Below are 27,861 nucleotides of genomic sequence, written 5' to 3' on the forward strand. Positions count from 1 at the left end.
TGACTTTTTTAACAGGGAGAATAATACATCGTAAAGTCGATTCCAAATATAACAGCAGCATAGAGACACTTAGCAGCAATTCCACTGGACGTCAGACGAGAGAGTGAAGTCTAAAACATTACAACAGTTACCAGTGTTTTCCAGAGTTAGCTGTGAAGAAGGCCTATGGAGTGTTGGCCTTTATTGGTAGAGGGATTGAGTTCCGGAGTCAGGAGGTCATGTTGCAGCTGTACAGAACTCTGGTACGGTCGCATTTGGAGTATTGCGTACAGTTCTGGTCACCGCATTATAGGAAGGACGTGGAGGCTTTGGAGCGGGTGCAGAGGAGATTTACCGGGATGTTGCCTGGTATGGAGGGAAAGTCTTATGAGGAAAGGCTGATGGACTTGAGGTTGTTTTCGTTGGAGAGAAGAAGGTTAAGAGGAGACTTAATAGAGGCATACAAAATGATTAGGGGGTTAGATAGGGTGGACAGTGAGAGCCTTCTCCCGCGGATGGAAATGGCTAGCACGAGGGGACATAGCTTTAAACTGAGGGGTAATAGATATAGGACAGAGGTCAGAGGTAGGTTCTTTACGCAAAGAGTGGTGAGGCCGTGGAATGCCCTACCTGCTACAGTAGTGAACTCGCCAACATTGAGGGCATTTACAAGTTTATTGGATAAACATATGGATGATAATGGCATAGTGTAGGTTAGATGGCTTTTGTTTCGGTGCAACATCGTGGGCCGAAGGGCCTGTACTGCGCTGTATCGTTCTATGTTCTATGTTCTATGAAACAACAGCAGCAAACTGGGCGGAGTTAATGAAAAGTTCAATAATACAGTTAAACAGGGTTTACAGAATTAATGTCTGGACAGGGAGACTTACCAGGGACACCAACAGTAGCCAGGATCGGATAGTATCCCGCTTGAATAATCCAGAGTACACATTGAATCCTGAATGATAATAAAATCCCATCTTGAGAAATGAAGAAAAGACCCATGGATAAAGCCCTGTCCATTGCTGTAATGTTCCGATCGATTGTTCGCAGATTCGGATCCATTGCTGGAATATCCCACTCGATCGATCTCGGATTCTGATCCCACCTCCCGGTCTCTCTGAAGCCGCTGATCCCTGTCAGTGTTGGAGTTGATGCTCCCGCTGACAGTCTGGATAACTCATAGAAATGAATCGCTTTTAATGGAAGAGGGACATTCTCCAGTGACACAATCAGAATCCATGGAGACTGACATTAATTGCAGTCACTGAACAAACAGGGTATGTTAACCCCTTCCGATCCAACACTTATTATACACAATGAATACACGATTAACCGGGTCCAGACTGGCTGTGAGTGAGTCAGATTTGATTGGATTTGTTTATTGCCACGTGTACTGAGGTATTGCGGGAAGTATTGTTCGGAGTCCAGTCCAGACAGATCATGCATAAAAAATAATCATAGGGTAAAGATAAATACACAATGTAAATATACAGACACAGGCATCGGGTGCAGCACACGGGAGGTTAGTACTACTCAGTAGAGTAGATGAGTGAAGATATCATATCAGTCCATAAGAGTGTCATTCAGCAATCTGGTAACTGCGGGCAAGAAGATGTCTTTGAATCTGTTAGTGCGTGTCCTCAGACTTTTGTATCTCCTGCCTGATGGCACACGTTGGAAGAGGTTACAGAGGGACATAGATAAGCTGCAGAGCTGGGCTGAGAGGTGGCAAATGGAGTTTAATGTAGAGAAGTGTGAGGTGATTCACTTTGGAAGGAATAACAGGAATGCGGAATATTTGGCTAATGGTAAAGTTCTTGAAAGTGTGGATGAGCAGAGGGATCTAGGTGTCCATGTACATAGATCCCTGAAAGTTGCCACCCAGGTTGATAGGGTTGTGAAGAAGGCCTATGGAGTGATGGCCTTTATTGGTAGAGGGATTGAGTTCCGGAGTCAGGAGGTCATGTTGCAGCTGTACAGAACTCTGGTACGGCCGCATTTGGAGTATTGCGTACAGTTCTGGTCACCGCATTACAGGAAGGATGTGGAGGCTTTGGAGCGGGTGCAGAGGAGATTTACCAGGATGTTGCCTGGTATGGAGGGAAAATCTTCTGAGGAAAGGCTGATGGACTTGAGGTTGTTTTCGTTGGAGAGAAGAAGGTTAAGAGGAGACTTAATAGTGGCATACAAAATGATCAGGGGGTTGGATAGGGTGGACAGTGAGAGCCTTCTCCCGCGGATGGAAATGGCTGGCACGAGGGGACATAGCTTTAAACTGAGGGGTAATAGATATAGGTCAGAGGTCAGAGGTAGGTTCTTTACGCAAAGAGTAGTGAGGCTGTGGAATGCCCTACCTGCAACAGTAGTGAACTCGCCAACATTGAGGGCATTTACAAGTTTATTGGATAAACATATGGATGATAATGGCATAGTGTAGGTTAGATGGCTTTTGTTTTGGTGCAACATCGTGGGCCGAAGGGCCTGCACTGCGCTGTATCGTTCTATGTTCTATGTTCTAAGAGTGAGTAAACCGGGTGGGACGCGTCTTTCATTCCGCTGCCCACTTTCCCAAGGCAGCGGGAGGTATGGACAGTGTAAATACATGGGACGCGGGTTCACAGAGCGGGCGGCGTTCACGTCCCTCTGCAGTTTCTTGTGGTCTTGGACGAGCAGTTGCCATTCCAGGTTTTGATTCAGCCAGATAGGGTGTTTTCCATGTTGAATCTGTAGACATTGGTAAGAGTCAAGGTGGTACTTCTGAATTTCCTGAGATTCTTTAGGAGGGAAAGGCGCTGTTGTGCTTTCTTGTTCGTAGCGTTAACGTGGGTGGGCCAGGACAGATAGTTGGTGATGTGCACACCTAGAAATTGAAGCTGTCAACCATCTCCAATTAGGCCCTACTGATGGAGAGAGTGGTGTGTACGACACTTCGATTCCTGAAGTCAGTGACCAGCCCTTTTGTTTTTCTGACATTGAGGGATCGATTACTGTCGTTACACCACTCCCCTGGGTTTCCTCCCTCCCTCCTGTACTCTGATTCAAACTTATTCGATAACCGACCCACTACGGTAGGGTCACCAGCAAACTTGTTGACACATGTAGAGCCAAAGTTTCCCACACAGTCGGGTGTCTACAGCGGGGATAGTAGGAGGCTAAGTATGCAGCCTTGCGAGGCCTCGGTTCTGAGGAGTATCTTGAGGGAGGTGTTGTTTATTCTTACTGATTGTGATCTCTGTGTCTTGAATCGAGGATCCAGTTGCAGATGAGGAGGCACGTCTTCGTTTCTAGAGCTTTGATATGAGCTTGGCTGGGATAATGTTGTTGCAGGTGGAGCAGTAGACAATGAATTGAAGTCTGCCATAGGAGTGCGTGTTGTCAAACTGCTCCACGGATAAGTGAAGGGCCAGGGAGATGGAGTCTGCTGTGACCGGTTGTCGCGGTATGCAATTTGCAGTGTATCAAGGCATTCTGGGAGTGTGGAGTTGATGTTCCTCATGACCAGTATCTCAAAGCATTCTCCACTATGTTGTAGATTGGTAAACACACATTTACCACATTACTCCCCAGTGGAGAACGTCAAATATATTTTGTTCCCTTTTCACTGAGATTATTCCTGTCAGTGTGAAAATGCCATTGCGGTGATCGTCCAGAAATTAGCCCCGTTGGCAGCCTGCACACTGAAAGCCTACGAAAACCATCGATATTCCTGACATGGCGAAGGTCAGCAATTCATTATTCACTAATGTGTACGTGGATTACGAAGTATTCATGGCAGCGAAAAAATAAAAATACAAAGCTGAACTCATTCCATGAACAAGTCAATAATTAATTCTGGTGGAGACGGCCAATCGAGCCATTCCTTCAACCCAATGGTCTACAGTTGACGTGATGAGGTCCATTTATGAGCAAGACTTGTATAAAAAACAGAGATTGGCAATCAGTCAATCCTGGATGATTCCTTCGTAACCGCAGCAGAGTTGCAGGGACTGGTCGCACCGAATCTCCTGTGTCAATGGTGTCTTTCCCATTCTCAGGGGTTGGCCCAAAACATTGTGGCTGATGCTCAGTTAACCACTGACATGTCCGAATAGCCGGTCCTCATTGTTGTTGCAAAGGAAATATTTATGATCACGAAAGTAGATGGACATAAGCTTTAAATGTTAATTTTTACCATTTGGCATTTCCATCCACATAAGGTTTTTTCTCTTGAAGCAAGCTGGGTGGTGTACCCGTTCCATGGTGATGATTCCGTCCTAATGCAGCAGATAGTAGGAATAAGGTCATGTGTAATAAGGCTCTTTGTGGTGTGAAAAATATACAAATCTTACTTTGCTTGAATAATTCAATGAGGGACACTCCCTGGCAAAATGGAACATATTTACCCATCGGCAGGAGCACGGTTCAGTCAGTGACTATAACCTCCGCACATTTTGGTAGATTTCAACATAATCTGAAGACCTTCCTTCCTCTTCCTGTCGGGGCACCAAGTCGCCATCCCTTTCCATTTGTAGATGGTTCAGAGTCGCGTAAGTGACATAATAATCGGCCTTGCCCTGAAAGGGAGTGGAGAGGATATCAATACACACGCTGCCTGCTCGAATTTAAACCGTATCGGTCAGAACCTCCTCCTCCTCCAGGTACTGTATGCGGTCAGAGCACTGGGACTAATACGTTTACATAGGGACAGCTTGTGTGTGTAATTTTGTATCTGTTTGTGTCTCTGGGAATAAAGAACAAAGAAAGTTACAGCCCAGGAATAGGACCTTGTGCCCTCCAAGCCTGCCCATCTAACATAAAACCGTCCACATTTCCGCGGTCCGTATCCATCCAGCCCCATCTTATACCTGTTTTGTTTTATTCGTTCAGGGGACGTGCGTGTCGCAGGCTGGGCCAGCATTTATTGTCCATCCCTAACTGCGCTTGCAGGGCAGTTAAACGTCAAGCACATTGCTGTGGGGCTGGGGTCAGACCAGGCAAATTTGGCAGATTTCCTTCTCTGATCCAGATGGAGTTTTACGACAACCAGCAATGGTCATCATTGCACATTTAATTCCAGATTTTTATTAAATTCAAACTTCGCCATCTGCAGTGCCGGGATTCGAACCCGCATCCCCGGAGCATTACCTTGGGTTTCTGGTTTAGTCGTCCAGTGATAATACCACTACGCCACTGCATCCCAGTGCTTACAGCATTGGCTATTCTCCAGTCCTCTGGGACCTCCTCTGTAGCCAGTGCGGAGACAAGGATTCGTGTCAGGGTCCCAGCGCTTACGTCCAGTGCCTCCCTCAGTATTCTGGGGTACATCGCATCCGGCCCTGGGGACTTATCGATATTAATGTTTTTCAAGACGCCCAACACCGCCTCCTTTTTGATATTAACTTGACCCAAACAATCTTAACACCCTTCCCCAGTCTCCACATCCATCAAGTCCTTCTCTTTGGTGAATACTGACACAACGTAGTCATTCAGTACCTCGCCAATTTCCCCTGGTGACAATCATAGATTCCCTCCCGTGTCCTTGAGTCGGGCAACCCTTTATGTTGTGAGAGTTTTCCTCCTCTGACACTCTTTGTGACAGTGAGTTTTTGATCCGCTTATCTACCTGCCCTGCTGCCTTCAACAAACTATGGACATGTGCCCCAAAATGTTGCTCTCCTCTGACTCCCTCCAACATTAATGATGTGGTTAAATAAGACACTTACTGGGATTCTTCCAGCTCCATTTCCATTGTCACCTATAGGGAACAAAATACTCAACTTTGAGTTTGCGCTCCGGGTGATATTCCAATTCCAGCCCCCCCTTCCCTCCCCTCCCCCCATTATCCTCGTTAATATGTCAGTAAACATGGCTGTTCTTCCCACAAGGAGACAGAACCTCTGCCGTTGGTGAAGTGGGATTGCAATAGATATGATAAATAGGGGCTGGTTTAGCACAGGGCTAAATCGCTGGCTTTGAAGGCAGGCCAGCAGCACGGTTCAATTCCCGTACCAGCCTCCCCGAACAGGTGCCGGAATGTGGCGACTAGGGGCTTGTCACAGTAACTTCATTTGAAGCCTACTCGTGACAATAAGCGATTTTCATTTTTCATTTCATGAACGAGTTCAGACAAGTGACTTGGAAAACACTTTATTTTACATTTGGAGCTTGGGTGCGCGGGGGGAGAGGGGCGGGGGGAGAGGGGCGGGGGGAGTGCACCACTTTGGCCAATGAAAGCAGCACACAATGCTGTTGGCCGATTGAAGATCAAAGTAAGGAGTCACCTTTATTTCATGGGGGTGTGGGCAGTGGCGGCAATGGCAGAATTCATTGCAATTCCCTTACTGGTCTACAGGAGGTGGCGCTGAGCCACCTTCCTCTGCATTACCCGTGGTGCAATAAGGGTCAGGGCTCCATTCCTTTATTGCAACCTCTCTCGAGTGGCATTCTCCGCCACTTTACCAGCACAGTTAGGGGGTCAAGCAAATCCCTGTGGATCTGGATGAGAACAGTCAGGACGGCAGACATACCTCCGCTCATGGAGGGGCAGCAGTGGATCACATTTCTGCTGCAATTGCTAAATGCTCACCGTCACTCAGACTTTCCAATCCCACATACTCATCATTTGTCACAGTTGATCTCCGCGAATTCCTGTGGTGGATTGTGAACCCATATCCAGAGATTATTGGGCAGGACCTTTGGGTTACTATATTGATCTTATAAAGCTGTGACCATCTCCCCAGTGGGAATTTTCGGTGTGCGACTACCCCCCCACCCACTTCCCCACCCCACCTTATTGTGAGGCCCAGTCAAAAACGCCAATAAACTGGTCATCCCCAAATCATTCCAATGCAATAACACATGAAAGTAAGAGTGTGAGCACTCCTTGAATGATGGAAGCACAGCATTCCTACTATGCTAAAGTAAGTCATTTGGACCATGGAGTCTGCAGCGATCCTCTTAAAGAGCCACTAAACCAGACAGCCTCCTGTAAGACAAAACTAGACACAACTGCACATGTTTGGACACTAAGGGGCAATTTAACACGGCCAATCCCCGTAACTTGCACATCTTTGGGCACTAAGGGGCAATTTAACACGGCCAATCCCCGTAACCTGCACATGTTTGGGCACTAAGGGGCAATTTAACACGGCCAATCCCCGTAACCTGCACATGTTTGGGCACTAAGGGGCAATTTAACACGGCCAATCCCCGTAACCTGCACATCTTTGGGCACTAAGGGGCAATTTAACACGGCCAATCCCCGTAACCTGCACATGTTTGGGCACTAAGGGGCAATTTAACACGGCCAATCCCCGTAACCTGCACATCTTTGGGCACTAAGGGGCAATTTAACACGGCCAATCCCCGTAACCTGCACATGTTTGGGCACTAAGGGGCAATTTAACACGGCCAATCCCCGTAACCTGCACATGTTTGGACACTAAGGGGCAATTTAACACGGCCAATCCTCGTAACCTGCACATGTTTGGGCACTAAGGGGCAATTTAACACGGCCAATCCCCGTAACCTGCACATGTTTGGACACTAAGGGGTATTTTTAGCATGGTCAATCCCCGTAACCTGCACATGTTTGGACACTAAGGGGCAATTTAACACGGCCAATCCCCGTAACCTGCACATGTTTGGGCACTAAGGGGCAATTTAACACGGCCAATCCCCGTAACCTGCACATGTTTGGACACTAAGGGGTATTTTTAGCATGGTCAATAAAGCTAGCAGGTACATCCGTGCATACTGTGAGCGATATCCAGCCCTATATCTGAGGCAGAATGTGCTGGCCTTGTAAAGGGTCCTGGGAAGGATTACAAAAACGATCCCTGGAATGAAGAGTTGGCAAACGGTTACTGTGCAACTCGTCTGTACTCCTTAGAGTTTGGAAGGATGAGGGGATGGGGGGTATTATTCAACTTATAGGATGATGTGAGGCCTGGATAGAGTGAAGGTGGAGAGGATGTTTCGACTAGTAGGAGAAACTAGAACCCGAGGGCACAGCCTCAGACTGAAGGGCGATCCTTTAAAACAGAGATGAGGAGGAATTTCTTCAGCCAGAGGGTGTTGAATCTGCGGAACTCTTTGCCACAGAAGGCTGTGAGGGTCAAATTGCTGACTGTCTTGAAGACAGATAGATATTTTTGATGAATAAGGCGATCAGGGTTTGTGGGTGAAGGCAGGAGAACGGAGTTGAGAAACACAGCAGGCATTATTGAACCGTGGAGCAGATTCGATGGGCCGAATGGACTAATTCTGCTCCTATTCACGGCACCGAGGTCCCAGGTTCGATCCCGGCTCTGGGTCACTGTGCGTCTGGAGTTTGCACATTCTCCCCGTGTTTGCTTGGGTTTCGCCCCCACAACCCAAAGATGTGCAGGGGAGGTGGATTGGCCGCGCCAAATTGCCCATTAATTGGAAGGCATGAATTGGGCACTCTAAATTTATATAATTTATATAAAAAGAATAATTCTGCACCCATGTCTTATGTTCTTATCTTTGGACACTAGGGACAATTTAACATGTCTAATCCCCCTACGGTGCACATGTTTGGACACTAAGGGACAAAATAGCATTGCCAATCCCCATAACCTGTACATCTTTGGACACTAAGGGACAATTTAACACGGCCAATCCACCTAACCTTTACATCTTTGGACACTAAGGGACAATTGAACACGGCCAATCCACCTAACATGTACATCTTTGGACATTAACGGGCAATTTAACACGGCCAATTCACCTAACCTGTACATCTTTGGACACTAACGGGCAATTTAACACGGCCAATCCACCTTCAAACCTTCGTAGACTTCTATCAACCTCCATCGCCCATCAACCTCCATCGTTCAATGAGAACGAAACGAGTTTATCCAACATATCCTCACAGCTAATGCCCCCCGTACCAGGCAACATTCTGGTAAACCTCTTTTGTACCCTCTGCAAAGCCTCCACATCCTTCCGCTGGCGTGGTAACCAGCATTAGACCCAATGTTGCAAGTGTGCAATTAGGGATCTGTACAGCTGCAACATGACTTGCCAATTTTTATACTCAATACCCAGGTCGATGAAGGCAAGCATGCCGTATGCACGGTAGCACAAGTGATTAGCACTGTGGCTTCACAGCTCCAGAGTCCCAGGTTCGATTCCGGATTGTGTCACTGTCTGTGCGGAGTCTGCACATCCTCCCAGTGTGTGTGGGTTTCCTCCGGGCGCTCCGGTTTCCTCCCACAGTCCAAAGATGTGCAGGTTAGGTGGATTGGCCATGATAAATTGCCCTTAGTGTCCAAAATTGCCCTTAGTGTTGGGTGGGGTTACTGGGTTATGGGGATAGGTTGGAGGTGTTGACCTTGGGTAGGGTGCTCTTTCGAAGAGCCGGTGCAGACTCGATGGGCCGAATGGTCTCCTTCTGCACTGTAAATTCTATGAATGCCTTCTCGACCTGCGTTACCCCTTTCAGTGACCTATGGACCTGGACACCCAGATTCCCCTGTCAGTCAATAATCTTAAGGGTTCTTCCCATTTACTGAATATTTCCCACCTGTATTAGCCCTTGAAAAATGCATTACCTCACATTTGCGTGGATTAAACTCCATCTCCCATCACTCCTCCCAAATCTCCAACTGATCTATATCCTTCTGTGTCCCCTGACAGTCCTCATCGCTATCCGCAATTCCACCAATCTTTGTGTCGTCCGCAAACTTACTAATCAGACCAGTTACATTTTCCTCCAAATCGTTTCCATAAATATGCTACTTTCGATGTGGGAGGCAATGATTTCACGGTTTCGAGTTCAACCAGAACATTGTGCCAAACGCCAGCCGGCTAAAAAAGACAACGTTTGCTTCAGGGCTACTGATCAGGGGTCCTTCAGTAATTATTTACCCCCTAGTACAATGTTCTGAAGAGTTCCAGCTCCTTATGTTTCCTGTTTGCTTTAAGTGCAGACCTGTGCAAAAAAATAGATTTCAATGCATATTACCAGCCGCCTTCCTCTTCACTTGGACTTCGGCGTATACAATTCCACCAGCGGACGGCACTTTGTGTTCTAAAAGAGAGAAGAGATTGAAGGGTTACATGTCAAGCAGCTGTCCCTCACCGCCTGATTCTGGCCTGCTACACTTTCACAGCACTGAGCAGTTTGGAATCATGCTTGAATTAAATGTACGTCAACATGACCCAAATGCTTGATCAAAGGAATCCTCAATCAGAGATATCAAATTGAGATAAGACCATAAAACCATAATGCACGGTAGCAGAATTGGGCAACTCAGCCCATTGAGTCTATCCGACATCCAATCGTGGCTGATATTATTCTCATCCCCATTCTCCTGCCTTCTCCCCATAACCCCTGATCCCCTTATCAGTCAAGAACCTATCTCTCTCTGTCTTAAAGAAACCCAGTGATTTGGCCTTCAAAGGCAAAGAGTTCCACAGACTCACTCGACTCTGGCAGAATGAATTCCTCCTCATCTCTTTTTAAAAGGAGCGTCCCTTAAGCCTGATATTGCGCCCTCTGGTTCTCGGTTCTCCTCCTAATGGAAACATCCCCTCTATCTCCTCTCTCTCCAGGCCTCGCAGTATCCTGTAAGTTTCTGTAAGGCCCCCCCTCATCCTTCTAAGCTCCAACGTGTTCTGATCCAGAGTCCTCAGCCCCTCATCATATGACAAGCACTTCACTCCAAAGTTAATTCTTGTGAACCTCCTCTGGACCATTTCCAGGACCATCACAACAAATACCCGGGCCCAAACCTGCTCACAATCCTCCAAATGGGGTCTGACCAGAACCTTATACACCATCAGAAATACATCCTGCTCTTGTATTTTACCTATCGACATGAATGGCAACGCCCTGGTTAGCTGAGTTCTGTATAAAAGACAGACAGAAAGCGCACTTATTCAGCTTTGCGCAGGTGAAGGAGACACATCCAGAGTGGGGATTGGAACTGGGTAATTTGGTGCAGTGAGGTAATTCGGGGCAGTGGGAGAAGGTGCTTTTTCAATACTGTTTCGTTCTCTTTCTTCACCTGTTATTCCGGTCACACCCAAGGTGCAGGCAGAGAGATGGGTGACCACCAGAAAGGGCAGGCACTCAGTGCATGAATCCCCTGTGGTTGTCCCCCTCTCGAATAGGTATACCCCTTTGGATACTGTCGGGGGTGATAGCCTATCAGGGGAAAACAGCAGCAGCCAGAGCAGTGGCACCACGGCTGGCTCTGATGTTCAGAAGGGAGAGTCAAAGCGCAGAAGAGCAAGTCATAGGGGACTCTAAAGTCAGGGGCACAGATAGGCGCTTCTGTGGACGTGAAAGAGACTCCAGGATGGTATGTTGCCTCCCTGGAGACAGGGTCCAGGATGTCTCCGAACGGGTAGAGGGCATCCTGAAGGGGGAGGGCAAACAGGCAGAGGTCGTTGTACATATTGGTACTAACGACATAGGCAGGAAGGGGCATGAGGTCCTGCAGCAGGAGTTCAGGTTGCTAGGCAGAAAGTTAAAAGAGTAAAGTAAAAGTTACTCTAGGGTGGTAATCTCGGGATTACTCCCTGTGCCACGTGCCAGTGAGGCTAGAGATAGGAAAATAGAGCAGCTAAACACGGGGCTAAACAGCTGGTGCAGGACGGAGGGTTTCTGCTATCTGGACCACTGGGAGCTCTTCCGGGGCAGGTGTGACCTGTATAAGAAGGACGGGTTGCAACTCAACTGGAGAGGCATAAATATCCTGGCCGCGAGGTTTGCTAGTGTCACATGGGAGGGTTTAAACTAGTATGGCAGGGGGGTGGGCATGGGATACTGGGCACCATACCCCCCGTCACGAGGAGGCAACACACAACCGCTGGGAGGAAGAACTGGAGGGGGACCGCAGGATCTCACGACAACGAAGCATCGGGAACTAGACCTGGTTGGTGGACACGGAGAGAGAGCTCCCGAGATGGAGGTCGGCCTAACGCGAGCAAGTGAGGCCCAGCTGAGTGACAGTTCCCCATAGCAAGTGTAGACCGACACCCCACCCCCACAACCTCCACACCTTCCCCCACCAAGACCCACAACACCCGCCACAACATCTCCACACCCCCAACACCCCGAATCACCGCCAAACCAGCCACCCCCACCACCCCCACCACCCCATCGCCCAACACCACCCCAACATGCGATTCAATCACGTGTCATACCTATATATCCTTTTGGGTGTGGGGTTGGGGTGATCTTTGTGCGGGGTTTCCAGGCTGGAAGGCATAGTGATCACAAAGATACACAAAGCTCTTTTGAAGAACTTAACTAATTTTATTAGTACTACTAAATTTGAGTTCTACACTTATTCTAAATATCAAGCATACATGTAAGAATTAAACTGCACTCACCAACACTATCTCCATCTACTAATTATAGCTATTATATCTGAGCTAATTCTGCAATGCAATGAGAATCTTCTTCAGCTCCAGTCTAATGAGCTCCCCCCAGCTGATGAGTCAGTGCAATTTATAGTAGAGTCCTCTCGCTCCCTCTAGTGGCTAAGCCCAATATAACATTAACTCTTCACATGCTGAACATTTGTATAATGTGACATGGGGGAATGTGGGAACTCGACACGGACAGTGCCATGGGTCCGGATCAGCGCCAGTTCCTTGGCACGGTGAGGCAGCAGTGCTAACCACTGTCCCACCGTGCTGCACGATAGGATTCCGAGGGTTAATGCGCTGACAACGGTTCTCCTCGATTTTACGAGGTGGATTATCCCCAAGTGCCTTTAAACACTGAGAAACTAATGTTTGCATCAGCACTGTGAACTCCATCTGGCTATCTGAGACTCAACATCCTGAACTCAGATTCTCCTGAAACCTCCTTAAACGTGGTTATTCTGGCTCCATTGTCGTGTGAAGTGAGTTTTACCTTTGTTGTGACGACGCCGTTTGCAGCGAAACAGTAGAATCAGTAAGGCGAGAATCAGGAACGAAACCCCCACTGCCACGTAGATCACAACGAGGGACCGTTCAGAGGTAACTGAAAAATAAAATCGGTAAAAGAACGGGTATTAATAATTGAACAGAAAGATGAAGTCGGTGCAGACTCGATGGGTCGAATAAACTCCTTCGTTTGGCATAAATTCGATCTTTTATTCTGTCCTCGCCAACATATCAGAGGTTTGTAATATTAGGTTTAAAAGGGTGGCACAGGGATTTGCACTGCTGCCTCACAGCTCCGTGCTGCTCTTGAGAGTCGCAGAGTTAACATCTATTTGGACTAATCCGCTCGAATAGTGTCTCTGTTCCACTGCTGTTATTCCCCACTCCACTCTTTGTCCCAGACACACCCTGAAGTCCCCGAACCTCTGAAGTGTGCATTGCAGAAAATAGATATCTTGCCTATTTCATCTCTGGCCCTATGCTATCCTGAGGTGTAGGCCTGAAACTTCTCCACACTTTTCCTTTACTCCATGAATGATCGAGTCGAGTAAATGTATGTAATGGAAAAAGAGGTCGCAGATTGCTCCAGTGCCGGACACCATTCGATCCATGAGCAACAGATCGGGTGTTAACCACCCCGACATCTCCCCCTACGTATGCACATCGTTTCTGATCATATAATCATCGGAATTCCACTAGAATGCCGCCATGAAACCTGCCTCCACCACACTCCCAGCAAGTGCATTCTAGATCCTGAACCACACGATGTATAACCCCCCCTCCCCACCCTCATATCTATGTTCCTTTCCTTTGCCAAATACTTTCAATCCATGATTTGATCCACCTTGATCCATACGTCAATGGGAACAGTTCCCCACACCCATAATTCTCGAGATTCCTCTTGATTTTGAATACCTATACTCACCCCTATTATTACATCTGAGGATCTGTAAGCTCTAATAACTGTTCTCTGCTCCTCTCCCGCCATCTTCAGTGACTGATCCACACAGCCGCCTGTGTCCCTCTGCGTCTTTTAGAATAGTTAAATATATTAAATTATGTATCTCCATGCTCCTCCCGCTAAATTGTATATGTCTCCATATTGAATTTGATCTGCCATCCTGCTGTCCATCCCACCAATATGTCTACCCCAATCTAATGCCTGCACATATCAACCAATCGTGTCCCTTGCAGGTAACGCCGTTCACCAGAAGGCTACAATTCGCCGACTTCCCAATTCAAAACGTAACGTCTGATCTACTTGAAACAAACGGATCCAAGCTCTATGAGATTGGTCCGGAATCGACTTCCCAACAGAGGTGGCTGATTATCCTTGGCTCTTCACTGACACACAATGTTTCTTAAACCCATCAAACGTCCAGCAGTTTAAATGGTAACAGCTGGGAAGCCCCACCTAAAGAAAAAATGCTATTTTCGTTATCTCAAGGAATGGAAGTGTCACACTATATTAATGATTTGGATGAGAATTTAGGAGGCATGGTTAGTAAGTTTCCAGATGACACCAAGATTGGTGGCACAGTGGATAGTGAAGAAGGTTATCTAGGATTGCAACGGGATCTTGATCAATTAGGCCAGTGGGCCGACGAATGGCAGATGGAGTTTAATTTAGATAAATGTGAGGTGATGCATTTTGGCAGATCGAATCAGGCCAGGACCTACTCAGTTAATGGTATGGCGTTGGGGAGAGTTATAGAACAAAGAGATCTAGGAGTACAGGTTCATAGCTCCTTGAAGGTGGAGTCGCAGGTGGACAGGGTGGTGAAGAAGGCATTCGGCATGCTTGGTTTCATTGGTCAGAACATTGAATACAGGAGTTGGGACGTCTTGTTGAAGTTGTACAAGACATTGGCACGGCCACACTTGGAATACTGTGTGCAGTTCTGGTCACCCTATTATAGAAAGGATATTATTAAACTAGAAAGAGTGCAGAAAAGATTTACTAGGATGTTACCGGGACTTGATGGTTCGAGTTATAAGGAGAGGCTGGATAGACTGGGACTTTTTTCCCTGGAGCGTAGGAGGCTTAGGGGTAATCGTATAGAGGTCTATAAAATAATGAGGGGCATAGATAAGGTAGATAGTCAACATCTTTTCCCAAAGGTAGGGGAGTCTAAAACTAGAGGGCATAGGTTTAAGGTGAGAGGGGAGAGATTCAGAAGGGCCCAGAGGGGCAATTTCTTCACTCAGAGGGTAGTGAGTGTCTGGAATGGGCTGCCAGAGGTAGTAGTAGAGGCGGGTACAATTGTGTCTTTTAAAAAGCATTTAGATAGTTACATGGGTAAGATGGGTATAGAGGGTTATGGGCCAAGTGCGGGCAACTGGGACTAGCTTAATGGTAAAAACTGGGCGGCATGGACTGGTTGGGCCGAAGGGCCTGTTTCCATGCTGTAAACCTCTATGATTCTATGATTCTATGTATGAAGGACCTGAGGAAATGTGTGACAGATACGGGTGAGCTCTGGCCAGTCATGTGCACACGTTTTGGTCGTGCCTGAAACTGAGGAAATTCTGACACACCTCCTGAAGCCCCATTCTGACAGTTAGACCTAGAACCCGGTCTCCCAGGAGCCTTGGGTCCCAGGGTGTCCGACTTTGCTGCAGCTCCAGGCAGGGGCGGATGTCTTAGCCATTGCCTCGATGGTGACGAGGAGGGGAATGTGTGGTCAGTTTCTCCAGCCTGTGTCTCAGCGGGCTGGTTTAGCACAGGGCTAAATCGCTGGCTTTGAAAGCAGACCAAGGCAGGCTAGCAGCATGGTTCGATTCCCGTACCGGCCTCCCCGAACAGGTGCCGGAATGGGGCGACTGCGGCTTTTCACAGTAACTTCATTTGAAGCCTACTTGTGACAATAAGCGATTTTCATTTTTCAATATGGCTGGGACATTTAGTGGAGTTTCTCAGCCTGGATAAGGTTACATTTAATTGAAGAGGGAATGAGGACGGGTTCCATAAAAAATGGCGCCTGTTCACATCTCACTTTCAGGAATTAACCGCAGTCAGCAGCTAAAAGGGGATAGGGTGGTAGTTAGTTATTTAACTGTTTTATGGTTGAGGACGGGATTGTTAAATGTTACTTAAATATGTCAAATGGAATTTCTGTGAAAAAAAATTTAAAAAGCTAATCAAAACATTTCTGAAAACAGGACTTTAAGCCTCGCAGGCCACAACTAATTGACAATTACTCAGAATGCTGTTGGTTAACTTAACCAACAGCTGACAAGTCAACTGTGCGCACTTAAGCTGACTTGTCTCAATACATCAATCTGCTTTGAGGTACAGAATACTGAGAATTGCGGACACAACTCACGAGGATACTAAAGGAAGAAATCCCTTGGCGAGGGATGTGTACGGCCAGACACATGACTATCTACTGAGTCATTTCGTCAACTGAAATATGTAATGCCAATTGGATGCCGAAAATGTCTGCACACACGTTTTGAACGAGCAGCCTACTCGGGCCCAATCCCCCCTCCTATCCCGATAACTCCACTTAACCTGCCCATCGTAGGACACTGAGGGGCAATTTATCATCGCCAATCCACCTAACCTGCACATCTTTGGATGCTAACAGTCAATTTTAGCTTGACCAACCCAGCGACCTTTGGTATTAACAGAACTGTCAGAACTGCAAGGGGTAATGAAGTGTCGAGAGTAGCCACTAGAGGGAGCTACTGTTACATCTATATAAGGCATTGATGCTAAGTATTGTTGGAGAATGTGTTCAGCAGTTAGGTAGTAAGAGTCAGATGTAAATATAGTATAAGTGCGTGCAGGTCATAGTGTAAACCAGTATTGAGATTTGGTGTAGATAAGTGTAATTTAGATGTAATTAATAAACTGTGCATTCTTTACGAGTACGTGTCGAATCATGGTTAGTAGTGATAATAAATATATAGCTTTATTTAAGTTAAAGCTATTTTGTGGTCTTTTGAACACTACGCCAACCATGCTGAAATAAACAACACAAAGAACACCCCAGAACCTGCACGTATTTGGACACTCAGGGTCAATTTAACATGGCCAATCAATCAAACCTGCACATCTTTGGACACCACGGGACAATGTTAGCATGGTCAATCCATCGACCTGCACAGCTTTGGACGCTAAGTGACAATGTTAGACAATTACTAGGGGGCATAGATTTAAGGTGAGAGGGGCAAGGTTTAGAGTAGATGTACGAGGCAAGTTTTTTACGCAGAGGGTAGTGGGTGCCTGGAACTCGCTACCAGAGGAGGTGGTGGAAGCAGGGACGACAGTGACATTTAAGGGGCATCTTGACAAATATATGAATAGGATGGGAATAGAGGGATACGGACCCCGGAAGTGTAGAAGATTGTAGTTTAGTCGGGCAGCATGGTCGGCACGGGCTTGGAGGGCCGAAGGGCCTGTTCCTGTGCTGTACATTTCTTTGTTCTTTGTTCTTTCTTTGTTAGCATGAGCAGTCCACCAAACCTGCTCATTTTTGGACACTAAGGGAAATTTAACATGACCAATCCACCTAACCTGTGACAAATGTTTTGCCAAATGGTTATTTGGACTCGAACGTAGCTCCTTTCTCTAACCGACAGATGCTGCCAGACCTGTTGAGATTTTATAGCATTTTCTCTTTGGTTTCAGATTCCAGCATCAACAGTAATTTGCTTTTATCCACCTAATCTGTACATCTTTGGACACTAAGGGGCGATTTAACACGGCCAATCCACCTAGCCTGCACATATTTGGACACTAAGGGGCAATTTAAAACGGCCAATCCACCCAGCCTGCACATATTTGGACACTAATGTTTAATTCCACATGGCCAATGCCTCTAAATTGGATATCTCTGGGCATTACGGGACAATTTAACAAGACCAACCCATCGAAACTTCACATCTTCAGACACTCGGGGGCAATTTAAATTGGCCATTCCACCTAACCTGCACACCTTTGGACTCTTTGCGGTATATTTTTTGCCTGGCCAATCCACGTATGCTGCTGATCTTTGGACGCTTTGGAGTAATGTTAGCTGGGCTAATCCGCCTAATCCATTGACTGCAGGATGGAACCAGGGGCACCCCTAAGAAACCCATGCAGGCACAGGAGAAAGTCCATACTCCACACAGACCGTCACCCAGGGTAGGAATCGAACCCGGGTGAAGCAACGCTAACCATTGTGCCAGTGTGCTGGCCAACATGTTGGACTATATGTGCTGAAAGATAGGGCAGAATGGTTGATGGGACTTCCAGAAGCGAAATTAGTCCATTCAGTTTGAGATGTTGATTCCCAAATTTCTTTCTCCGTCAGTCTGGCCTCAATAAAAGTCGATATGGATTTGCACGTAAAAATAAGTTATTTTATTCAGCTTGCAAGCTTGATTCATTTCACAGAAACATAAGAGACATCCAGTCTCCTACATCCCAGAAAGTGAATGAACAAAGAGACAAAGGGATCTCTGCAAATCAATTCAAATGGTATCAAGTTTCACATACTCGACGCCCATAGGTCAGCCTATATCCCTCCTGACCTGTTTGATCTATTCTGATTGGCTCACTTCCAATCCATTTCTCTGGCCCCTATCAATGCAGCATCACTCTCGTAGACACACCTCTTCCTGCTTTCCCCATGCGGTCTAACATCCTTTGTCTCTGAACTAACCAGAGTCAAAGTGGCTTATTTCTACATTACATTAACTAATATCTCTAAAGTAACTATTTTATATCACATTCGTCAGAGATAGCAACCTAAAAATGTGTTCTAACCTCTTCCCATCAGTGGTCGTTGGTTCTGAGTCATACCTGCTACTGTGAGACGCATTGGTTCTCCACATTGGTCCATACGCCCAAACCCATTGTCAGCACCACAGGAGTACAGGCCTCCATCCGCCACTGACGCCACTGTAAAGGTGAAGTTCCCTGTTCCGGAGTTAGTGACTGTCCTGTTGTCAATGACCTGGCCATCACGGTTCAGCAGGTATTGGATGGGTGGCGTTCCTCTTTTGCACTTGCATGTGAGTCTCGCCCTGTCTCCAATAGCAAAGGTTGAATTACCCCAAACTGAGATGAAGTCTGGACAGCTTACTGGAACTGTAAAACAATGGAAATCAAATAAGCACATTTCAGAATGAATAATCGCAACATGGAATACCACAAGGTCTGCACAATGTGGGCTGGTGGTAGATATTCACCATGTTGTCTTAAAATAGTCCTGTGAAAAATTAACTTGACATGTATTTAAACAGAAATTTCCATTATAATAGTGTTTTAAGTGTGGGCGATAGTGTAAAATTGGGTGTCACCTTAATGTTCCCTAGTAAGCCTCAACTAGTGCGACCATGTCCTACATTCCTCACCCTCACAAATTAAAATCACACCGCAATGATTCCTACACATCCTCGATCTTTAAAAGATCAAAGGCTAAGTCATTAATAATTAATTCTCTCACTCCCTCTCTTCCTATATTCTGTCTCTTTTTCTCTCGCTCGTTTCTGTGTTCTCTCACTCTGTTTCCATATTTTAACTCACACTTTATCTTCCCTTTTCCACGTTGTCCCCTTCTATCATTCCTTATTCTCCTGTCTCACTCTCCCTCACTTTCTCACTCTCACTCTTCCATGTTGTGCCTATCTCTCCTCCCATATTCTCCTCTATCACTCTTCCTCTGTTTCTCTCCCTCCCTCATCCATGTTGTCTCCCTATATCCTCCCATATCCTCTTCCTCTCTCACTCTATCTCTGGTTCCCTCTCTCCCTTTTGCGTGTTGTCTCCCTCTCTCCTCTCATATTCTCTCTCACACACTATATTTCTTTGTCTCCCTCTTTCCATGTTGCCTCTCTCGCTCTGCCTCTCTCTCTCTCTTTCTGTCTATCTCTCGGTCTGTCTCTCCCTCTCTCTCTCACTCTCTCTCTCTCTCCAAGCTCTTCCTCCTCCTATATTGTTTCTCCCACACCCCATCAGTCTCTCCACTCATGCTCTTACGCCCTCATAGAGAGACACATTTATCTGCTCTGACGCAGAAAGTTAGTTTCACACGGGTGCACTCTGGATAATGTATCGCCGGCCACATTGTACGTACCGAGTTAGAGGTTTGAACCTTAAATGAATAATGGGCAATGGCGCCACTGCATTTTCATCAACCACGTAATGCACTAATAGTAGTAATTGTCAAAGGAACCACATTGATAGAGTTGGCTGCAGTGGGGGATTACAATGCGAGACAATAAAATAGTAGTTGCAAATTAATTTATAATCGTGGGGGCCTCAGGTTGAAATAGTTTGGATTGTCTAATCCATTCGCCATACTGGAGGTTTCAATGCAAGTGGCAGCCGGAGGGCACTGTGCTACGCTGGTTAGCACTGCTACCTCGCAGCGCCAGGGACCCGGTTTGAATTCCGGTCTTGGGTGACTGTCTGTGTGGAGTTTGCACTTTCTCCACGTGCCTGCCGTGGGTTTCCTCCGGGTGCTCCGGTTTCGTCCCACGGTCCAAAGATGTGAAGGTTAGGCGGATTGGCCATGCATGTTAGATGGGGTTACGGGGATAAGGCAGGAGAGTCATCCAAGGCCGGGGTCTCTTTCAGAGGGGCGCAATGGCCTCCTACTGTCCGAGGGATTCTAAGGGATTCTATAATGAAGTACATTTCAAGTGAGGTCGGGAGTTGAGCAAATTGGATTTGCATGCTCTGGATTTCGGAAGATTTGGAGATGATCTCTTTGGGGCCTGCAAGATTCTGAAATGCTGTGATAGGACAGGCACGAGGAGAATGTACCCCCAATGGTCAGGGAATCTGAAACAATGGGAAATGATGCTCGGGATAATGGGGTTGGTCATTTTGCGCAGAGCTGAGCAGAAATCTCTCCGCTCAAAGGGTTGAGAATCATTGCAGATGTCCATCCCTAGAGGGTTGTGAGTGTTCCACCGCTGGCTATATCAGAGGCTGGGATAGAGAGATTGTTCATCTCGAGGGTTGTTAGTCAGGAATGCGGGTAGCCACCGGGAAAAATGTAGCTGGAAGACGAGGATCAGCCTCGTATCCAATTGGGTGCCTCCTTGGGTCATATACTCTACTCCTTATCTCATTTCATGTCTTACATCATGGACGCTGACAATGTTAATGCAATTGTTGCCCTCTTCAGATTAGAATTGGAGCCATTCCTGATGTATAAACTGATAGAAACAGAGAGTAGGAGCAGGAGGTGGCCATTCGGTCCGTCAAGCCTGCTCCACATCCCGTAGATTCATTCTAGTGCATAATATGAACAAATAATTTGGGGCAGCACGGTAGCATTGTGGATAGCACAAATGCTTCACAGCTCCAGGGTCCCAGGTTTGATTCCGGCTTGGGTCACTGTCTGTGCGGAGTCTGCACATCCTCCCCGTGTGTGCGTGGGTTTCCTCCGGGTGCTCCGGTTTCCTCCCACAGTCCAAAGATGTGCAGGTTAGGTGGATTGGCCGCGATAAATTGTCCATAGTGTCCAACATTGCCCTTAGTGAAGGGTGGGGTTACTGGGTTATGGGGATAGGATGGAGGTGTGGACCTTGAGTAGGGTGCTCTTTCCAAGAGCCGGTGCAGACTCGATGGGCCGAATGGCCTCCTTCTGCACTGTAAATTCTATGAAATAAGAATATAGCACAGGATCAGTCTCTTTGACCCTGCAGACCGCTACTGGTCATGATACCACACTTGGCCAAAACCGTCAGCACTCCCTATTGTAATATCCCTCTCTCTGCATCATATCCATGTATTCGTCGAGATGCCTTTTGAACGCCATTAATGTATCTGCATCCACTGCCTCCCCTGGCAACGCGTTCCAGACACTCACCACCCTCTGTGTAAAAAACATGCCTCGCACATCTCCTCTAAACTTTGCCCCACGAACCTTCATTTTGATCACGGCTGATCATCCAACTCAATAGCCTGTTCCTATCATCCCCTCATATCATCTGATCCCTATTGGTCCACGTGCTATATCCAGGCTGACTTGAAAGCATACAATGTTTTGTCGGACATAAAAACCTACATGAGTTAGCGGCATGGTCAGATATTTGCACAGTCTTCTGGACAATGTGAGTAACCAACAATTTCCAATGAAAGACTCTTTCTCTTCCAGATGTACCTGCTGCAGTCAGCTCCATTGTCTCGTTGCAGTTTGTAACAGCAGCCACCCCATTGACAGCACCACAGGAATAGACGCCTCCTTCCTGTAATGCAAAGTTGAAGATTCCAGGTCCAGAATCGAGGACTGTCATGTTGGCAAGGAGACGATGGCCACAATAGAGCTGGTAGCGTACTGGGGGGGTGCCTCTGTGGGACTTACACGTGAAGGTCACCTCGTGTCCAAGGGCAACAAGCGAGCTGTTCAAGTTTGAGATGAGCGAAGGGCAGCTCACCGCGACTGGGAAGACAAGAAGTACGTGCGTGAACGGGTTTCGAGGAATAAAACATACAGCAATGCGAGACATGGCATTTACACAACACGGCTAACACACAAATGTTTAAAACAGGACCAATGCACTTAAACACAGAACAAATTAATGTGAATGAAAATCTTTTACTGATGTGATGTGATACACACACAGAAGTGCCCCTTTGCGTCTCATTGCCCAACAATACATCGCAAGTAAATAACCGTGTTTGATCCCCAAGCTTCAATGGTTATGATCCTGAATTTATCGTGTTCTTTATATTATTCATAGAAATATTATCAGACAATCCCTGCAGTGCAGAGGGAGGTTCTTCAGACCATGAAGGCTGCACCGACCCGCTGAAAGAGCCCCTTACCTAGGCCCACACCCCCTCCCTACCCTATCCCCAACCCCACCGAACATTTGGACACGAAGGGCAATTTAGCGTGGCCAGTCCACCCAGTCTGCTCAGGTTTGAACTGTTGGAGGAAACCGGAGCACCCGGAGCAAACCATGCAGATATGGCGAGAAAATAGAACCTCCACACAGACAGTCGGCCGAGGGCGGAATTGTACCCTGGTCCCTGGTGTGGTGCAGCATCCGTGTTAATCACTGTGCTATAGGGAGGGTTCCTCGCACAAGTCCCAGAAGGATGTGGAGAGGGCCGTTTACCAGGATATTGGTATGAGGTTGAAAATGTGTCTTACAATTACCAATATTGTGAACAGCCTTCGATCCCTTATCTAAGGAGCGGTGTGCTGACATGTATAGGAGGTGGCGGCATCGCGGCGTTGTCACTAACTTGTATTCCAGAATTCCAGAGTAATGATCTGGGGTCCCAGTTTCAAATCCCACCATGGCAGTGAAAGAACATAGAACATAGAACAATACAGCGCAGTACAGGCCCTTCGGCCCACAATGTTGCACCGAAACAAAAGCCATCTAACCTACACTATGCCATTATCATCCATATGCTTATCCAATAAACTTTTAAATGCCCTCAATGTTGGCGAGTTCACTACTGTAGCAGGTAGGGCATTCCACGGCCTCACTACTCTTTGCGTAAAGAACCTACCTCTGACCTCTGTCCTATATCTATTACCCCTCAGTTTAAGGCTATGTCCCCTCGTGCTAGCCATTTCCATCCGCGGGAGAAGGCTCTCACTGTCAACCCTATCTAACCCTCTGATCATTTTGTATGCCTCTATTAAGTCTCCTCTTAACCTTCTTCTCTCCAACGAAAACAACCTCAAGTCCATCAGCCTTTCCTCATAAGATTTTCCCTCCATACCAGGCAACATCCTGGTAAATCTCCTCTGCACCCGCTCCAAAGCTTCCACGTCCTTCCTATAATGCGGTGACCAGAACTGTACGCAATACTCCAAATGCGGCCGTACCAGAGTTCTGTACAGCTGCAACATGACCTCCTGACTCCGGAACTCAATCCCTCTACCAATAAAGGCCAACACTCCATAGGCCTTCTTCACCACCCTATCAACCTGGGTGGCAACTTTCAGGGATTTATGTACATGGACACCTAGATCCCTCTGCTCATCCACACTTCCAAGAACTTTTCCATTAGCCAAATATTCTGCATTCCTGTTATTCCTTCCAAAGTGAATCACCTCACACTTCTCTACATTAAACTCCATTTGCCACCTCTCAGCCCAGCTCTGCAGCTTATCTATATCCCTCTGTAACCTGCTACTTCCTTCCACACTATCGACAACACCACCGACTTTAGTATCGTCTGCAAATTTACTCACCCACCCTTCTGCGCCTTCCTCTAGATCATTGATAAAAATGACAAACAGCAACGGCCCCAGAACAGATCCTTGTGGTACTCCACTTGTGACTGTACTCCATTCTGAACATTTCCCATCAACCACCACCCTCTGTCTTCTTTCAGCGAGACAATTTCTGATCCACATCTCTAAATCACCCTCAATCCCCAGCCTCTGTACTTTCTGCAATAGCCTACCGTGGGGAACCTTATCAAACGCTTTGCTGAAATCCATATACACCACATCAACTGCTCTACCCTCGTCTACCTGTTCAGTCACCTTCTCAAAGAAACCCAAGCCGGTAATGGAACCTGGGACCCTGATGCTGTGAAGCCACAATGCTAACCACTTTGCTGTCAGGCCGCCCCAAATGTCTGGCCAACATGCCAGTCCAGTTCCATGCAGCGATGCGGTTAACTATTAACTGGCGTCACAAACCACTCCATTTGAAGGCTGGACTTACCCGGGATGGTCATGAAGCAATCTCTAAAAGTAAATGTTCCGCACTTCAAATATAGACAAATTGTGGTTGACGTTTTTCAGCACAACACGTGGTTAGCCTACCTTTCTGCTGTGATGACTTTATTACTACACTGAGCACTTTGGCAATGAGGCATTGATCTGTTCACACAAGGATGCTGACTGAAGATATTCCTCACCTTCAGCCTCCACTTCGACAGCTGGGCTGTGGACAGCGGTGCTCATGTTATTGTAAACACTGCAGCTGTAATTGCCATCGATCCCTTCATGGAAATTGGAGAGTTGGTGAGTGACCTCTCTGCTGGATGAGATTTCCTTGTAGATCTCCATCTCTCCCCTGTACCAGGTGAACTCTATTGGAGCAGAGCCTGCAGTGACGCTGCACCTCAGTGTCAAATTGCCTCCTTCCCTGACGCTCCCGTTCACCGGATTGATGCTCAAATGTGGGTTGGTGACCGGAAGTCCTGTGGGAGATACAACCACAGATCAGAGCCTGGGTGACTTCAATTTACAGAAAGATGGGGCGGGATTCTCTCTCGGCTGATACCTAAATCGGGAAACGCGATTGGCTGGAGAATCGAGGCTGAAATCGTGGCGGGCGGCCTTTTTCTCGCCAAATCGCAATTCTCTGCTGCCTCGACAGCCACGTCAATGTGCTCCACTCCACACGTACACTAAACGGCATTCGCATACCATTAATGGACAAGACACAAGGGGCCTCCTTGATGCTCCTCATCCTCTGCGGCGAATTCCAGGGTAACAAGATGGCATTGGTTACCCTGGAGCGCGCCCATGCCGCTTATGGGTTGGCTGGGACCAGAGGGCATCTACAAGGGTGGCCCGGAGGTACACCCACACGACCGGTGCCCATGCGTTCACAGTGGGCAATCAGCAGCGTGCGCAGCTGCGTGGCAATGGTAGTGCGCATCCACCCCGAAACCACAGCCAACCTCCTGGCCATCAGTCGCTACTCCAACCAGTGGCACAAGTGACAGAAAACTATGGCGATGGTGGGCACTCTCCGGACCCCCCCCCACTCAGCAGCCACAGCGCCTGGTTCACGATTTCTAAAAGCACAAGTTGACGGGATGAGTGTGTGGGGGGATTATAATGTAGAAATGCGACTGCGGTTTGCCAGTCTTCCAAGTGTCAACCACGGACCCTGCAAGTCCCACACGTTTCCTCATTGGAATCGATTCTGTTCCATGTGGTGTCGATGCTATGAAATGAAAAAAGAATCTTTATTGTCACAAGTAGGCTTACATTAACACTGCAATGAAGTTACTGTGAAAAGCCCCTAGTCGCCACATTCTGGCGCCTGTTCGGCAACACAGAGAGAGAATTCAGAATGTCCAATTCACCTAACACCACATCTTTCGGGACTTGTGGGAGGAAACCGGAGCCCCCGGAGGAAACCCACACAGACACGGGGAGAGCGTGCAGACTCCGCACAGACAGTGACCCAGCGGGGAATCGAACCTGGGACCCTGGAGCTGTGAAGCGGCTGTGAAACCGTGCTAGTCCCTCACCAGTCCAGGTGCGGCGTCAGGTTCGCTGTCGCGGAAGTCCATGAATCCTGCCCGGCATCAGCACTTCGGGCGGGATTCTCCGGTCGCCCACTCCGGAATCGCGTTAACCTATTGGCCGCGAGAAATCGAGGGTGGCGCCGCTTTCGCGATGCTCCGCCCCTCCAAATCGGCTTACTCTAGGAGTACGCCGGATGCCGTATGGACAGCCTCAAGAGGTTCCCTGAGGCCCTTCCCCCTATTCTCCGCCCCCGACCGGCCGAGTTCTGGACGGCGTGGGTCTCTATGCTATTACTTATCGGGAACTCGGCGTGGCGCCTGCGGACTCAGTCCAGCGCCGCCACCGTCGGGGAAGAGCCTATCCCCGGGCAGGGGCGGTGAGGGGTGGTGGGCTTTGGAAGGGGCTGGGTGCAATTTCGGGGGGTGGTCCGTCTTTAGCCAGCCAACCACATAGTGGGGGACACTATTTGGCATTGTGGTCTGCACTCAGCTGTGCACATGTGCAGTGACGGAACCGGCAATTCTCCGGGCCATGTTAGCAGCTGGAGCCTGGTGCTCTGCACGGCCTTGGTGCTCGGCCCGCACCAAACCGAGACCAGCAGCTGTTCTGCACCAAATCTTCGGTCGTAAAACGCCACCGTTCCCAAGCTGGCGTGAGGACTGGGCCTGAAAATCGGATTATTCCAGCCCTCAGTCTGTGCAACAGAGAATTCCGCCAATAAATTTTATTGAGCCGAAGGTAGAGGCAAATAGGAAACATTAGAGAAGTTCAAAGAGGACATAGAGAAAAACGTGGATGCATATTTAAGGAAAGGGTTGCCGCTGAGTTGCCGTGCGTGGGGGACGCCCAGAAGGCCAGATCTGTTATCTGTGAGTGTCAGAGAAGCTGTGAGAGTTCTGATTTGGAGAGAGCCGCTGAGCGTTTATCCAGAGATCTCTTGGTTTCAAGAAACAGTTTGTTAAAGGACCTCTTTTAGAATTCCTCATTAGAGTGGGTGTTTGTGCTTTCATGTATCATTCCTTTGTGAATGGAGCAACACTTCCTTGCCTTGTGCAACATTTCAGGAGTTTTGTGGTTAAAAATATCGACAAGATGTTTGTTGCCAGGAGGGTAGTTTCTTGTGTACATTGGATCAAACAGTCAGTTTGGGGCACGTCTTTTTAAGACTGTTTCAACCGTGTAACTTTAATCCTGTGCACTTAAGTTTGTCTTCAATGAAGAGTTTCATTTTTCAAATTCTAAGGGGGTTCCTGGAGTTCTCCGCTGATGAGATCATTGGTGCTTTGTCCTCACTTTCACAACGAAAACAATATTTGTGAAGAGTTAAACAAACCTCTCTGTGGTCTACCTGCTCAGCAACAACATCTACTGGGCCACAAGAACTGTTTTAATCTGTTTGGTAGTAGTCATTTTGGGGGGAAAAAACATTCTCACTTAATTTGTGATGGGGGTCTGGGAATCGTTCTCCGTAAATAAAGCACGGGTGCAAACCGGCATAGATTTTTTAAAAATGGATATACACCACAACTGTGGTAACCTGCAGTGTTACAGTCCGAGTAATGGGTCGTAGGCTTTCTAGATAGATAGGCAAGTGAGCTACTTCAGTGCCAGAAACCGTGTTATCATTCGATAAAGTCACATGTTTCGCCAAATCAAATGACTCGGAAACACAACGTGTAATTTTCTGAGGAAAATATGTCAGATTTGCGTCTCAATGTGTTTTTTTTTTACAGTATTTATTTTTCACATCAATGAAGGTGAATTAAGGGCAACACAGAGATTAGCACTGCTGTCTCAC

At 47.4% G+C, this 27,861-nt stretch overlaps 1 protein-coding gene across 3 annotated transcripts in view; it reads right to left on the bottom strand.

The window, feature by feature from the left end:
* Positions 1–1,345: 1,345 nt before the first annotated feature.
* LOC140399566 (Fc receptor-like protein 5) overlaps positions 1,346–27,861 on the bottom strand; it is an 85,181-nt gene continuing 58,665 nt past the window's right edge. For 2 of the 3 annotated variants that reach the window (XM_072489106.1, XM_072489107.1), the window contains 8 exons: positions 24,716–25,000; positions 21,984–22,262; positions 18,668–18,955; positions 12,860–12,970; positions 9,953–10,018; positions 5,685–5,716; positions 4,365–4,535; positions 1,346–4,235 (listed from right to left, as the gene is read on the bottom strand). In XM_072489106.1, the coding sequence (XP_072345207.1) occupies positions 4,395–4,535; positions 5,685–5,716; positions 9,953–10,018; positions 12,860–12,970; positions 18,668–18,955; positions 21,984–22,262; positions 24,716–25,000 (1,202 nt within the window). In that variant the 3' untranslated portion in view covers positions 1,346–4,235; positions 4,365–4,394. The remainder of the gene's footprint in view (positions 4,236–4,364; positions 4,536–5,684; positions 5,717–9,952; positions 10,019–12,859; positions 12,971–18,667; positions 18,956–21,983; positions 22,263–24,715; positions 25,001–27,861) is intronic. The other variant, XM_072489108.1, reaches the window with a different exon arrangement.

The sequence above is a fragment of the Scyliorhinus torazame genome, chromosome 23 (assembly GCF_047496885.1).
Source record: "Scyliorhinus torazame isolate Kashiwa2021f chromosome 23, sScyTor2.1, whole genome shotgun sequence".
NCBI classification, from domain to species: Eukaryota; Metazoa; Chordata; class Chondrichthyes; order Carcharhiniformes; family Scyliorhinidae; genus Scyliorhinus; species Scyliorhinus torazame.